Source organism: Halichoerus grypus, chromosome 5 (assembly GCF_964656455.1).
Source record: "Halichoerus grypus chromosome 5, mHalGry1.hap1.1, whole genome shotgun sequence".
Lineage (NCBI taxonomy): Eukaryota > Metazoa > Chordata > Mammalia > Carnivora > Phocidae > Halichoerus > Halichoerus grypus.
In genome coordinates this window covers 168044111-168059773 of record NC_135716.1, presented here as the reverse complement: position 1 = coordinate 168059773, position 15663 = coordinate 168044111, and the positions used below count along the sequence as shown (strand labels likewise).

At 51.6% G+C, this 15663-nt stretch overlaps 1 protein-coding gene across 1 annotated transcript; it reads right to left on the bottom strand.

The window, feature by feature from the left end:
- Positions 1 to 502: 502 nt before the first annotated feature.
- ZNF683 (zinc finger protein 683) lies at positions 503 to 10249 on the bottom strand. The gene is made up of 7 exons (XM_078073605.1): positions 7682 to 10249; positions 7456 to 7549; positions 6481 to 6605; positions 5638 to 5842; positions 3572 to 4224; positions 1917 to 2045; positions 503 to 888 (listed from the first exon to the last, which is right to left on the bottom strand). Exons 1-7 carry the CDS (start codon positions 7694 to 7696, stop codon positions 850 to 852), a joined length of 1260 nt encoding a protein of 419 aa, XP_077929731.1. The 5' UTR covers positions 7697 to 10249; the 3' UTR covers positions 503 to 849.
- Between the last annotated feature and the right edge of the window lie 5414 nt (positions 10250 to 15663).

The following is a 15663-nucleotide window of genomic DNA, read 5'->3' as shown; positions in this document are numbered from 1 at the left end:
CATTGACCTCCTTGTGTTCCTGCCCCTCCACCCCCACGGGGGGCTCAGATCCTGGCATGTACAGAGGGAGAAGCACACCCCACCTACCTGACCATGGCAGGGAGTACCAGCTAAGGAGGCACACTGGCTTCCTAGGAGCTGTGAGACAGGGAGGTGGTGGGAAGCAGCAGACATACATCTGGGCAGGTGCTGGAACATCTGCTCAGGAAAGAGAGCAGTGTGCCCAGTGCTCGGCAGCACCGTCTGCACCATGCGGGGTCCCGGGAGGCTGGACTATCCATTGGCAAGCTGAGATGGGAGGGCCAAGTCCCAGACACGGAGGAGGACCCAAATCCAGCTGATGTGGATGGCTGCAAGCACCCACCCCGTGAGCGGGCATCACAGGCTCTCCCTGGCTGTGTTCTCTGACCTGCTTCCAGGTGAGGTGTGAAGTCTGACAGATACACAGTTGCTTCCTCCCTCCCCCCTCCCCCGCCACTGCTGAAGTCCGGGAGGCCTCAACTCGCCATAGAGAAAATCCTTTAATTGCTCTGCTCCTGCCCCCTCCCCGGGGCCGTGCTGGCACCAGGGCTCAGGCTGGCTGCGCATACTTTCCCCCAGATGCCAAGGACACCTTGACCTTTTCCAAACCCCAGCCCGTCTGCTTCTCTGATGGCAGCGCCACAAGATCTAGGGCTTCCTGGTGCCATCGGGCAAGGCAGGCAAGAGACGCCAGGGGCAGGTGGCTGTGAGCTAGGCCACAGGGCCGTGCAGGCGGTCGTGCAGCTTCAGGGGAACACGCTGGGCGAAGCTCCGGGGACAGACGCTGCACTAGAAGGGCCGGGCCCCCGAGGGCAGGCACAGGTGGGTCTAGAGGTTGCTGGAGTTGCCGAAGCGTCTGTGGCACATCTGGTGGGAATGGGCGCTTGGTGTCAGCTCCGCCCACCTGGCTGGCTCAGGATCTCTGCTCCACCCCCCGACGCTGGGCACCCCTCCCCCACACCACCTGCCTGTACCGCTGGCCCGGAAGATTTCCCCTGATGATTTCTCCCTGGGACTCAGGGAGACCTGGGTTACTATCCCGGTTCTTACTCCCCGTGTGACCTTGCATAGGTACCATCTCCTGTCCGAGCCTCGTTCTCCTTATTGGTAACATGTGACCATTAATACCTAACCTCAGAGGTGTGACGGACTGGATGAGATCATCACATAGGACCCTTAAGCATGGGCCTACAGCTTTCGTGGGCGTAATTAACATTTACTGGGAGCTGCCGCATGCCAGGAATTGGTCTCACAGAGTCTTCCCCGGGACCCTGGAGAAGCAGGGCTAAGTCCTAGTATAATTCCTCTATTACAGTGAGAAAGCAGAGGCTCAGAGGAGGAGAGCCACTAGCCAAAGATCACACAAGTTGGAGGGAGAACTGGGATTTGAACCCAAGTAGCCCAGACTTAGAACCGCGATGCTTCTTTCACGTCTGCCTCTGTAAACTGGGGAAAGAATTCCTGCTGTTCTGACCTCCCAAGGGATGTAGCAAGACTCAAAGAGAGAAGGAGCTAACATCGACCTGTGTTATCTGTAGTGTTTGCGTACTTTGCACACGCGAGGCCCTTTACTTCTCCAGCAACCCTGGGAAGCAGGTTACGGGTATCCACTCTCCAGGACTCCCCAGCTTTCTTATTCTCCTCCCGTAGGCATACATCTCTGTTCCTCACTCCAGGCCTAGGGAGGGACCTCCAGTCTCACATTCTGGCCCTTCCAGGCTGACGGGTCATTTTTACCTCCCTCCACCTCCCTCCCCACCTCCACCCTTGCCTCCAGTCCTGTCTCCACTTGCTCAGGAGCATTGGTGAATGGAGGCTACAGGGGCCATCTGTCCAGGTGCCTGGAACTACTCACCAGCCTGCAGGAGTACGGGGGAGGGGAAGTAGGCTCTCACCAGGCATTCATGGGGCCGCTCCCCAGTATGCACTAAGTGGTGCTTCCGCAGGTGGGCGAGCTGGGTGAAGCTCTTCTGGCACAGGGCACACTGGAATGGGCGCTCCCCACTGTGCACACGCAGATGGACCTGAGCCAGGTGTGGGAGAAAGGCTGCCACCTGCCCAGAACCCTCCAGCAGGGCCTGGGATCCTGTCCAAATCTCTCCCCACAATCCCACAGGACCCCTGTTTCGCATCAAGGATTCTCAATCCCCTTGCTACCCTATCACTGCCCTCAGGGCCTCTCTTCCATTCTCCGTTACCCTCACTCTTTCTGGTGCCCCGTGGGAGGGGAGGTGACAGTGGTCAGAAGGCTAGGTAAGGGATGGCCCACGTATATATATCTTGAGCAGTGCAGCGCAAAGTGTGGTCCACAGGGGTGCCTGGGTGGCTCAGTCGGTTAAGCGACCAACTCTTGGCTTCAGCTCAGGTCGTGATCTCAGGGTTGTGATCTCACGGTCGTGAGATCAAGCCCTGTGTCGGGCTCCATGCTTAGCTCGGAGTTGGCATGGACTCTCTCTCCCTCTACCTCTGCCCCTTCCCCCTGCTCTCTCTCACTCTCTCTCTAAAATAAATAATCTTAAAAAAAACACACATTTATTTATTTGAGAGAGAGCAAGCATGAGCAGAGGGAAGAGGTAGAAGGAGATGGAGAAGCAGGCTCCCCGCTGAAGAGGGACACCCCCCCAATGCCGGGCTTGGTGCCAGGACCCCAGGATCATGACTTGAGCCGAAGGCAGACGCTTAACCAACTGAGCCACCCAGGCGCCCCCTAAAATAAATAATCTTTAAAAAAAATTGTGGTCCACAGACCAGCAGCATCAGCACCACCTGGGAGCAAGTGAAAAATGCAAATTCTCAGGCCCTGCCCCAGACCAGCTGAATCAAAATCTCTGGGGCTGGGACCTAGGAATCTGCATGTTTCCTAGCTCTCCAGGTTTGAATCTCATTAAAGCTTAAGAACTCCCACCCTGGAGGACCCCGAAGGGCCGTTCCTCAACAGCCATAACTTTTCCTCAACTTCGGTGTTGCCAACACGTGCATAGATCCCCATCTTTGCTGACACAGAGCGATGGGCCCGGGTGCTCCCGCTGGGCAGTGTGGATGGTGACACCAAGAGCAACATGCTGCTTTGTAGGATCCCACGTGAAAAAGGCTCGTTGTCAGGTCTGTGACCGAGACTCACTAAAATCTACCCGCTCCCCCACTGGACCTTCAAACAAATAAGCAAGAGGAGGCTTAACCGGGGATCTAGAAAGATGGTTGTTCGGGAAAGGGCTTTGCACTCGACACGGAGAGGCTACCATCAAGGCCCAACTTCACCATGAAACCAAAGTGACCTCGGGCAAACCTTTCCTTCAGTTTCCCCATTTTTGACTGAAATGAGATGCCCTCAGAGACAGTCTCTTAGGGTGGAGAGGACTTTGGTGGCCATCTTGTCCTGCATCTCCTCTCTGCAAACATGACAGTGAGGGGCCAAGTGAACCATCCCAGATCACAGCCTAGGGGTTGCCCAGGAGTTGCTCCGGCTTTCAAGTCCTTGATTCTGGAAGCGGGGTAGGAGGGGGTCATGGCAGGATGCTGAGGGGAGCCGCGGAGCCCGGGAGGCAGATACCTTGAGGTTGGAGAGCTGTCCGAAGTTCTTGCGGCACACGTTGCACTCGTACAGGATCTTGCCGTTCTCTTTCTTCAGTGGGTAAGGCAGAGCTGTGGTGCCTGGCCGGGAGCCCGCGGGCGCCCGCCTTGCTCGAGCCGCCCTGCCCGCGCTCTTTGGCCCTGGGGAGTGGGTCCTGGCAGCTCCAGGACCTTGACTCTGGGCCTGGGAAGGTTGGCTTTGGCCGGAGGCTTGGGGGGCCCCTGGGTAAGGATACAGTGTCTCCCTCTGAGCAGTAGGGTGCCCAGGTTCATTGACACTCATCAGCAAGCTGGGCATAGCCTTGTTGGGGTAGGAAGGGTCTGGGGGCAGCATGAAGAGGAGGGGATATTGGACAGAAGGTAGGGCCCCATAGGTGAACAGGTGAGGTGGAGGCAGAAGTGGATACTCAGGATAGAAGGAGTGGAGGCAGAATGGGAGTTCTTTGGAGATGGGAGTGGGCAGCGGGCAGGAGCAGGGGGTTGGGGAAGAGCCGCTGTGAGGAGAGAACGATGGGCAGAGGGCCCCCTCGCCGGCTCTTTCCTGATGGCTTCCCCTCTTGTCCCTGCTCGCAGGGTACTTGGCCGTGAGTTTCTCATCAGTGGAGCCGGCCTGCAGCCCTGGTGGCTCGTGCTCTGAGCAGGAAAAGAAACACTGGTCAGGGCCCTGCAGCCTGGGGGAAAGTTCTGCTCCCCATCGAACTGGGCCGCTAGCTAGCTCGGGGTGGGGGAGTGCTCTAGCCTGCAAGCCTGCTGGATGACCCGGGCAGGCGTTGTCCTTCTCTGAGCCTCCCTGTTCTTGCCGACAAAAGCAGCTAGAGTTTATGCAGCGCTCAACAGTTTTAGAGAGAGAAAATGATTCGAGAAGCTTGTTAGACACCCAGGTGGAAAAGTCAAGTAGGCAGCTGGATGAATTGGTTTGGAGTTTGGTTGGTTGGTTGTTTGGTTGGTTGGTTTGGAATTTAAAGGAGACGTCCAAGCTGAAGACATACGTTTCGGTGCCAGGAGCCCTGCCTGATGAGACCACCTAAGGGTGAGCTAGATCTGCTGTGTCCAAAATTGGTGGTCACTTGACACATGTGATCCCATTTCAATTAATTAAAATAAGTACAATAAAAAATTCAGCTCCTCACTCACACTAGCCACATTCAAAAGGCTCGGTAGGTATGGCAGTAAAGAGCACAAGCATGGATGGTGACCCTGATTGCAGGAAGTTCTATCAGACCGTGCCACTCTCCCTGAAGTAGACAAGAGAGGAGAGGAGGGAAAGCAGAGGAGAGAGGAGACCAAAGCAGGGGAGGGGAGGGAAGAAGGCTCTCGACTGAGTTCAGAGCGTGGGGATATTTAGGAGGTAAGTAGAGAAGAGCTAGCAAGGGAGGTGGAGATGCAACAGCCAGGGAGGGGGGAGATAAGCCAGGAGGGACGTAAAGTGAGATACTAAAAAGAAAAAAATGCCACAAAGTAGACTGTCTGCTTGAATCCTCATTTATTCACTCCGCCAACCTCAATGAACCACTTCACTCTGCGCTCCGCTCCGTGCTGACATGGCCACATAGTTCCCGCCCTCCAGGAGGCCACAGTGTGTAAGGAAACGGTGCATTACAAAGCAACAAATCTAGAACAGATCCTACTCACCTGGAAGAAGAAACGGGCCTCAGTGACGTGGCCGAGGTCGCAGAGCCAGAAAGAGCAGAACCAGGACTCCGCCCTCCGCTCGCTGGCTCCCAGTCAGCGCCCCTATCTTATAAGGACCCCTCCAGCTCACACATTCTAGGCAGCCAAAGCACCATCCTCAATGCCCGGGACTTTGGCTACACCTACTCCAGATCTCCCTGCCCGAGAAAGCCCCTGTCCACCTCCTGTGGCTCAGGGCTCGCCCTGAAACCCCACCCACCCACCCACCCCGGACCAAGGCCCGGACTCCAGGCCAAAATGTGAGGCTCTGTTCTCACCGGTGGCACTGGTCCCCTCCCTTTCCTGTCCTGGAACCTAAGAGTCCTCTCCCGCCTCCGGCCTCTGTCCAGGTGCAGCCCTCTGCCCTGGGCTTACTTGTGCTCAAGACATCGCATCTGAGACTCCGCGGGGCTGTGCTCAGTGGTGTCGGCTGCAGGGTGCGCAGATATAGGCCGAGGCCCTGGGGACAGGTCAGCGAGGCAGACCTGGCTGGTGCCAGGGGCAAGGGGTGCAGCCAGCTGGGACAGGATGAGCCACGGGCGTCGACTGTGTCGGAGAGTGGCGTCCAAGCTGAGAAGACCTGGAGGGCAGGAAGCAAGGGGCTTGGGGGTGGGAGGCTGGGGCACCTGTGTCCCTGGGTTGGTCCTAGCTCCAGTTTGATTTTCAAAAGGAGAGGAGAAGCTAAGAGCCGTCCTCCACGTCTGCCACTCAAATGGCTTCCCCATCCCTCAGCCACAAATTTCTTTCCTCAGGAACTTTCATGCCCATCCCAGGATTGCCCTCCTCCTACCCTCCAGAACCCCTCACCCACCCTCCCTTCCTGACTGCCCTGGTCCCACTGGGTCTCAGACCATCAACTGTGTTTTGAATGGAGCCAAGATGAACTCGGAGAAAATCCTCATCAAAGACTATAAGCCCCCCAAGATAGCCCTGGGTTCCGCTCCCGCTAAGGCCCAGGCCATGGTCATTGAGCCAAGGCGTCCTACAGGCCCTATCCCTTCTGATGCCCCACAGGAGGACTTTGACCCCTGGGGCATGAGAGAGGGTCTCTGGCACCTCAAGGGCACATCCCCACAAAGTGCTGGGTGGGATAGGGATGCTCAGGACCAGGGGACAATGGGAATCTGGTCCCTAAATATTTTCCTCCACTTCATCCTGACGTCCTCTCCCTTCCATAATCGGGCTGACCTCAAAGATGGGGCTGGGATCCCTCCTTACCTGGTCGCCTTGGCAGAGCTGGAAGTCCAGGCTGCAGGACAGAGAGCCCCCTGTACTCCTCAGAGCCTTAGCCTTGTGGCAACAATTCAAGTCTGGAGCAGATTCCCCCTTCATGCCCCTACTACCTGGGAAGACAGGTCAGTCACCGGTGAGCAGTGAAGGACCTCCAAATAGGAGCCTGGCTTCTAGAGCTGGCCCTTCCACTAAACCATCATGTGACCTTGAGCCAGTCACTGCCCCTCCTGGCCTCAGTTTCCCTATCTGCAAAACACGAGGGCTGGACAGGCTGATGTATAAGGACTCAGTACTGACATTTAGAGGCCAGTGACGCTCTCTGGGTAGGTGCCAGAAGAGGATTGAATGGAGACAGTCATCCCTAGGGAAGAGGAGAGAGAGGAAGGTCCTCATGGAGGTTACTTCTAAGTGAACTCAGAGACCTGAAGGAACATTCCAGATTTCCTGGAGGACACCAGGAATTGAGAAGCCGCTCCCTTCCATGCTGGGAGGGACTTCTGCCTCCTTGACTCTGCCAACCACAGCCCACCCATCAAGGGGTGCCCCTGCACCCTCGATCATCCACACAGCTTTTCTGGGCAGCTGAGAAAGCCCTAGGGTCCTGCCTCCCAGACTACCCAGGCTCAGCTCCCTCACCAGGGACAGTCTGAGAGAGTAGGCCAAGAACCCTCCGGGTCCCCTGACTTGCCTGACGGGAAGATGCCCTGATTCCTCTGCTGTCTGCTCAGTTAGCACCCCGCTTCTCCACCTTCTTTCACTGAAAGCCGCACAACACAGGGACCACCTCAGCTCAACCAAGTGCCCCAAGGTTCCTTCCCATTCTCAGGAGCCATGCGTCTCTCCTTCTCAAGCGCCCCTGGGGCCCTAGCACATTCACTGGAGCATCTTGGCCTTGCAAAACCCGGTCTCCTTTTTCTCTTCTCTGACTCCTCCCAGCCCTGCCCAGCAGAGGCCCTTCACGTGCCTGCATGAGGCTCTTCACCTGGCTCTGCACAGCTTCCCTCTGGAGGATGCAAAGAGGTGGGCAGGCTGGCAGCTGCTGTGGCTGGGGCCCCTGTGAGTGTGAGATGACAGGAAGGTGTTACATTTGAAGTTACTACTTCAAATAGGAAGAAGGGGATAGACAGGCAGGCAGGGAGCCCTGCAAGACCTGATGAGAGGGAGCCGCCCACCAGCCCTAACCCACCTGTGACAACTCCATAGGACAATGTGCTGATTTCGGACCACCATGAACCAGGGCTACTGGAATGTCAGTGTGTGGAGGTGGGGTGGGGTGGGGGTTGCTGTGTCTGGTTCTCAGAGAACCCAGATGGCTGAGTCCAAGAGGGACAGAGCAGGGCTGAAAGGCTGGAGCTGGGGTCCCTCTGGAAATGGGGGCCCAGCTGAGATAGAGACAGGCAGGGATGATGACAGCAAAGACAGTGATGGTGACGCGGGGACAGGAACGGGCACAGACACAGAGCAGGCAACACAGAAGGACATGGGGTGAAGCAGAGAAGAGAGTAGGAACCTGGTCTCACAGAGCAGAAGCCCACGGGGCAGCAAATACACCTTCCTCTTTCTCGTCCCAACTCTGGTCTGCCTATCCCGAGAATCCCTTTCTCTAATCCAGATACAGCGTTGAGGCCCCAGCAGGGACAAGAGGTACTTCAAGGACATTGCAAAATGCTTGTAGGGCATGACGAGATATCAAAAGAGAAGCTCCATTAGCCAGGAAGCAGCTTTTTAGGCCAAGCAATTTCATTACTTCTGTGAGCAAGAAAAGGTTCATCATTTCTGGAGACTCGAATTCTGCCCAGTCGGTGTGCGTCTGTGTCACACAGTGTCTGGCCCAGTGTGACAGCCCCAACTAGTCATCAAACTCCACCCAGCTATTCCATCTAGGTGGCCTGGAGCACACGGGGCCATCTTGGACTCTCCGACATGGGCCGGGGCCATGTTATCGGTGTTTCTCTGCCAGCCCCACCCCTGGCTGCTGATCACCTCCACTGTGGCCGCCTTCACTTCCTATCATTATTATCTTCCCACATAACTGACTCCTGCATGTCTGGAAGTGTCTCAAGGACAGGGACCCCTGTCTACTCATTTTTGTTTCCTGTGTAGCCATCTGTTGGGTTTTCTGGATGCCCAGCTTGTGGAGCTTCCCCCCACATGAGTCTAGAGGGAGGCAGAAGGCACCTCCCACTATAAAAGCCAAAAAAAAAAAAAAAATCTTTAAAAAAATAATAAAAATAAAAGCCACAATGGCCACACACTTAATTCCGACCTCCCTATCCCAGCACATGATGCAGACATATGGCATCGACTGGGCCAATTGGATACCCCCATCCAGACAGGATCAGAAGTCAGTGGCCCTGAAGTGGCAGGTCCGTGGAGACTCCACTCTGCACATGATGCCACATCAGCTTCCAGGGCAGCAGAGGAGAGAAAGGGGTTCAGAGGAGGTGGCAGAATCCTCTCGGGGCTGGTCCTGAGGCGTGTAGTAGGCTCCCAGCTCCCCCTGATCCAGCCTGTTCTCCAGGCCTGCCTCTGCAGCCTTTCCAGACATTCTGGGAGTTTCCTCAATAATTTTTAAACAGACTTACTTTTCTTTCTTTTCTTTTCTTTCTTTTTTTTTTTTTTAAGATTTTATTTATTTGACAGAGAGACATAGCGAGAGAGGGAACACAAGCAGGGGAAGTGAGAGAGGGAGAAGCAGGCTTCCCGCGGAGGAGGGAGCCTGATTCGGGGCTCGATCCCAGGACCCTGGGATCATGACCTGAGCCGAAGGCAGACGCTTAACGACTGAGCCACCCAGGCGCCCCGAAATGGACTTACTTTTCCTAAATCCTCCTGAAAGGGTTTCTATAGCTTAAACAAAGAATCCTGCATAATATATGCCCAGAACAGAAGATGAAGCAACAGGATTCAGGCTGGAAGAGCCAAGGATCTGAGTGGTTAGTTACATGTACAAACAGCTTCCTGCCTTTCCCAGATTCATGGAAGAGCTTGCAGCACCCCTTGCAGTCTTGATCCACCCAAACTCCATGCGCCCAAAGCTGGAGCCCTCCCAGCCTCCAAGGCCACAAGCCTGCCTCCCCTACCGCCTTGCTGGAATCACAGGGGGGCACCCACAGAAGGCCCCAGTCTCATCTCCCGAGGAGGAGTCACACACACGGTTGGCTTCCATCTCCCACCTGCCAACTCCACCCCCTCCTGGCATCACACTCTGCTCCCAACTCTCAAAAAAGTCTGGACAACCTCTTGATTAGAAACAAAAAGGGAAGCGGTCTTGGAGATTTCTGGATCTCCAATCCCTGAAAGGCCCAGCTAGGGATGTCCTGGGAGGCAGGCTGAGGACACAGTCCCTCAAGTTCCCGCCCTAAACAGCCTCTACCTGCCAATCCCTTCCTTGCTCCCATCTCCTGAGCCCTGCTAGGTCTTCTGTCCTGTCAGCCTCCGGGTCCACTATGATGTCATTAGCCCAACTGTGATGTCACCACATCTGACATCCCTGGGGTGGGTGGCACAGGCAGAGGATGACAGCCTCCTAGCCAGGGAACCTGCGTAGATGCCTGGACCCAGATGAGAGACCCAGGCCAGGCCGAGCCCTCAGGGAGCAGAGGGAGTTTGGGGAAGTGCTTGTGGAGGGGAAATAGGATTTGGGGCCTATGATTCCAGGGTCAGTGGGAGACACCAGAGAGGACTCTGACAAGAGCTGTAGGGCTGGACAGAGTTCGTCAGGCTTCCGATTCATGCACACTTATTTTCTTCCTCTTTCTGTTAATGACAAAATAAAACATACCAATGGTAAACATTTCAAACAGCAGAGAATAAAAAGACAAAAATGGAAGCTCCCCTCCTTCACAATTTCCCCATGGCCAGTGTGAATAGTTTGGTGTTTATCCTTCCAGACATTTACGTATGAACCTACAAACAAGTAAGTGAACGTTTTCATTTTCTTTTTATATAATAGGATTATACGATACAAATACTGTTGTGCAGCTCTCTCTATCCAACAGTCTATTGTGGCCATCATTTCATGCAGAACATACACGGCTGCCTCTTGCTTTTTCCTGACTACATAGTATTCCTCTGCAGGGATGGATAAACTATGTGGCATTCCTGTATTGTGGACTCCCAATTTTTCCCTGTTCCATGGAAGACTGGAAAAGACCTCCATATGGAAGTAGTATGCGGAGTGATTAAGAATATTTGCTCTGCTGGACTTAATCCCAGCTTTGTGACCTTATGGCAAGTCACTTAACCTCTCTGTGCCTCTTTCCTCTTCTGTCAAATGAGGATAATAATAGTACTTGCTTCACAGGGTTCTTTTGAGAATTCCTCAAGTTAATTCACGTAAAGCTCTTAGAACAGTGCCTGGCCCAAAACAAGCACTTGACAAATGTGGGTTAATATTAATATTGTACATCAATCTTTGTTTAGTTAGGCAAGTATCTGCAAGTCAGCTTCCTAATAGTGTTAAAGTTGTGATGAATGTTCCTGGCTCACTTTGGAAGACCAGAATTTGAGCACCACACTTGGAAAGATTAACTAAATTCCGTTTTATTCTTTAGCCCTTAGTTGGAGACCACCGCACTCACCCAATGCTGTCCTGCCCCCACGCCAGTCCTCACACCACAGTAATTATAGCTTTTGGCATTTGGGCGCTTACCATGTGCCAGGAACCCTGCAAAGCATTTCGACATGTTTTGCTCAACTCAATCAGCACAATGAGCCTCCAAGATGAATGCTTTTATTCCTGTTTTACAGGCAAGAAAACCGAAACTCGGAGAAAGAAAGTGATTGACTCAAGATCACATGACCCAGGTTGGGAATGCCATGTCCCAGAGAGGAAGGAGAGCTCAAGGAAGAATTGCTAGAAGGGCACCTTGAAGAGGTAAAAAGAGCCACAAGTGAGGTACAGTAGAGTCTGGATTCCCTTCAGGACTATGAGAACTATGTCTCAGGCATTGGACTAGTCGCTGGGAATATAGCCCATGGGAATATGACCTAGACCTTGGAAACCAACAGGCTTGTTGGATGCTGCTGAAATAGAAAGTGGGATGCAAGCCTCAGGACTTATTATTAGTAGAACAGGCACACTCTAAGCAAAGTAGAGCCAGGGGTGTAGGGCTGGCTCAGGCCGTAAGAGGGAGAAACAATGGAACCACAGGAAATGCCTTACTTGCTCTTTAAAAATCTCAAAAGCGTCAATCCACAACCATGGCCACCTCCAACCTTGAGGCCAGCCAGGTGAGCTCCAGGCTGGCTCAGTTCGTGGGTCCTGGAGCTCTGTTGCATGAATAGTTCAGGACAGCAGGTAAGGAATGCTGGTCAGGAGGGGATCTGGGACGGTCATTGGTTTAGAGGGTTAAGCAGCAACGTGGGCTATGACTCTGGACAGGGTTAAGGGTGGGGAGCTCCATGCTCTCACCTCACTCTGCTCTGCGGTTGACACCTCCTTCCCCCTGCCTTACACCCACTTATCTCATCTCCTTGGACAGTCTGTCAAATGTAATGAGTTCATTTTGGCTTCACACCTTAGGGCGGGGAGATCCTGAGATAGGGTGCACCACCTTTCACATCTGCAGAAGGGGCCTCAAGACTCTTGCATCTCTTGCATCTTCCCCTGCACCCACCTGTGACCTTCTAGTCCTGAGGACAAAATTAAGAGATGTCTTCGAATGACATCTGAGGTCATCCCACCCATCCTCTCATCTCAACCATTCCAAGAGGATAGGAGGCAAAAAAAAAAAGGTCACACGCACTGGATTCAAATCCACTAGGGCTGATATACTCTTAACCACTATGCAACGCTACCTACCGTGCACATGGATGTCCTTTGCACCCTTGCAGGAAATGGAACAACTGAATTCCACCTATATGTCTACTATAAGAGGAACTATGTGCATCCATGCAACAAAATACTGTGCAGCCAGAAAAAAAGCAAGGGGTACATTTACTGAGTGACTCCTACGTGCTAAGCCTCTTGACAATCGTCTCATTTAATCTTCCTCAAAATCTTTCAAGGTAAAAAAAAAAAATCTTTTACGTTAAGAATTACTAATGTCCCCATCCGATTCTTGATCTCAGGTCCATGAGTTTGAGCCCCACACTCGGTATAGAGATTACTTTTTAAAAATGTATGTATATATATAATGAAAGAGAAGTGTTGGCAACAATGTAGAGAAAACAGATGCTCTACGGACTGAGCCAGCCAGGTTCCCCTTATTATATATTTTTTAAAAATTTCAACCATCCTGATGATCCTATGAACATGTATATACAGGTGTTTGTTCGAACACCTGTTTTCAGTTCTTTGGGGTACATGCCTAGAAGGGGAACTTCTGGGTCATATAGTAATTCTTTGTTTAACTTTTTGAGAAACTACCAAACTGTTTTCCACAGCAGCTGCACCATTTTGCATTCCCACCGACAATGTCTGAGTGTTACAATTTCTCAACAACTTTGCCAACACTTATTTTACTTTCATTTTTTATTATAGCTGCTCTTTCCTTTCTTGGTGGAATCCTTCGAAGCACAAAAGTTTTTAATTTTATAAAGTCTAGTTTACCTACTATTTACAGTAGCAAAAAATAAAGGAGCTCAGATGTCCATCAACAGATGAATGGATAGGGGCGCCTGGGTGGCTCAGTCGTTGGGCGTCTGCCTTCGGCTCAGGTCATGATCGCAGGGTCCTGGGATCAAGCCCAGCATCGGGCTCCCTGCTCAGCAGGAAGCCTGCTTCTCCCTCTCCCACTCCCCCTGCTTGTGTTCCCTCTGTCGCTGTGTCTCTCTCTGTCAAATAAATAAATAAAATCTTAAAAAAAAAAAAAGATGAATGAATAAATAAATGGCTGTATATATATACAGTGGAATATTATTCATGCACTAAAAGGAATGAAGTACTGATACATGCTACAGTGTGAATACATCTCCGAAACACTATGCTAGGTGAAAGAAATCAGACACAAAAGGTCACATGTTTTATGATTCCATTTATATGAATGTCTAGAATAGATAAATCCACAGAGATGGCTGACTGGTCATTGACAGGGGCTGGGGGAAGAGGGAATGGAGAGAAATTGCTAATGGGTAAGAAATTTTACTTTGGAGTTATGGAAATGTTTTGGAACTAGATACAATTGGTGGTTGCACATTATGAATGTGCTAAATGCCAGTGAATTGTTCACTTTAAATGGCTAATTTTATGTGACGTTAATTTTATTTGTGTTTATTTTTTTAAGATTTTATTTATTTATTTGTCAGAGAGATAGAGAGAGAGAGAGCACAAGCAAGGGGAGCAGCAGAGGGAGAGGGAGAAGCAGGCTCCCCGCTGAGCAGGGAGCCCGATACGGGACTCAATCCGGGACCTGGGTTCATGGCCTGAGTTGAAGGCAGACGTTTAACCGACTGAACCACCCAGGTGTCCCAGAATTTTATTGTGTTTAAAGATGTGAAAAGACAACGCACAGAATGGGAAAAAATAGTTTCAAATCATATATCTGATAAGGAATTTGTATCCAGAATACATCAATAACTCTTATAACTCAATAAGAAAGGACAAATAACCCAACTAAAATGGGCAAAAATGTTCATGCAGACATTTCTCCAAAGAAGTTATACAAATGGCCAGTAAGCCTGTAAAGAAATGTTCAACATCATACATCATTAGGGAAAAGCAAATCAAAACCACTATGAATACTGTTTCGCTCCCACTAGGATGAATTGTAAATTGTAAATTGTAAATTTTTTTAAAGATTTATTTATTTTAGGGGCGCCTAAAATAGGCGGTTGGTGGTTCAGCTGCTTGAGCATCTGCCTTTGGTTCGTGTCATGATCCCAGTGTCCAGGGATCGAGCCCCGCATCGGGCTCCCTGCTCAGCGGGAAGCCTGCTTCTCCCTCTCCCACTCCCCCTGCTTGTGTTCCCTCTCTCGCTATATTTCTCTCTGTCAAATAAATAAATAAAATCTTTAGGGGTGCTTGGGTGGCTCAGTCGTTAAGCGTCTGCCTTCTGCTCAGGTCATGATCCCAGGATCCTGGAATCGAGCCCCGCGTCGGGCTCCCTGTTTGGCAGGAAGCCTGCTTCTCTCACTCCTGCTCCCCCGCTTGTGTTCCCTCTCTTGCTGTGTCTCTTTGTCAAATAAATGAATAAAATCTTAACAAAAAAATCTTTAAAAAAAAAGATCTATTTATTTTAGAGAGAGAGAGCATGAGCGGGAGGGGCAGAGGGCAAGGGAGAGAGAATCTCAAGTAAACGCTGCACTCAGCATGGAGCCCGACCCAGGGCTTGATCTCACGACCCCGAGACCACAACCCCAGCCAAAACCAAGCGTCCAACACTTAACTGACTGCACCACCCAGGTGCCTCCCCCTCCTTTTTTTTTTAAAGAGGGAGAGGGGCAGAGAGAGAGAGAGAGAGAGAATCCCAAGCAGGCTCCACACCTAGCATGGGGGCCCGATGCCAGGGCAGGATCTTACAACCCTGGGATCATGACCTGAGCCAAAATCAAGAGTCAGAGGCTTAACTGACTGAGCCACCCAGGTGCCCCAGGATGGTTGCAATTTAAAAATATATATATAATAAGGGGACCCTGGCTGGCTCAGTCAGTAGAGCATCTGACTCTTGATCTCGGGGTTGTGAGCTCAAGCCCCACATTGGGTATAGAGATTACTTTAAAATATATACATATATAGGGGCTCCTGGTGGTGCAGTCAGGTGAGCGTCCGACTCTCGGTTGTAGCTCATATTGTGATCTGGGGGTCGTGAGATCAAACCCTGTATCAGGTTCTGTGCTCAGTGGGAAGTCTGCTTGAGATTCTCTCTCCCTCTCCCTCTGCCCCTCTTGCTTGTGCTGTCTCTCTCTCTCTCTAAAATAAATAAATCTTTAAAAAATAAAAATAGAGGTGCCTGACCCCGATGTTTATAGCAGCAATGTCCACAATAGCCAAGCTGTGGAAAGAGCCAAGATGTCCATCGACAGATGAATGGATAAAGAAGATGTGGTATATATATACAATGGAATATTATGTAGCTGTCAAAAGGAATGAAATCTTGCCATTTGCAACGATGTGGATAGAACTGGAGAGTGTTATGCTGAGCGAAATAAGTCAATCAGAGAAAGACATGTATCATATGACCTCACTGATATGAGGAATTCTTAATCTCAGGAAACAAACTGAGG

Bases quoted from the DNA above. Each gene is read 5' to 3' on its own strand.
- ZNF683 (XM_078073605.1), bottom strand. The intron at 6,606-7,455 runs GTGAAGGGCCTC...CTGTCTTCCCAG, and splicing joins GAAGAGCCTCATGCAGGCAC to GTAGTAGGGGCATGAAGGGG. The intron at 889-1,916 runs GTGAGAGCCTAC...CATTCCCACCAG, and splicing joins AGCGGCCCCATGAATGCCTG to ATGTGCCACAGACGCTTCGG.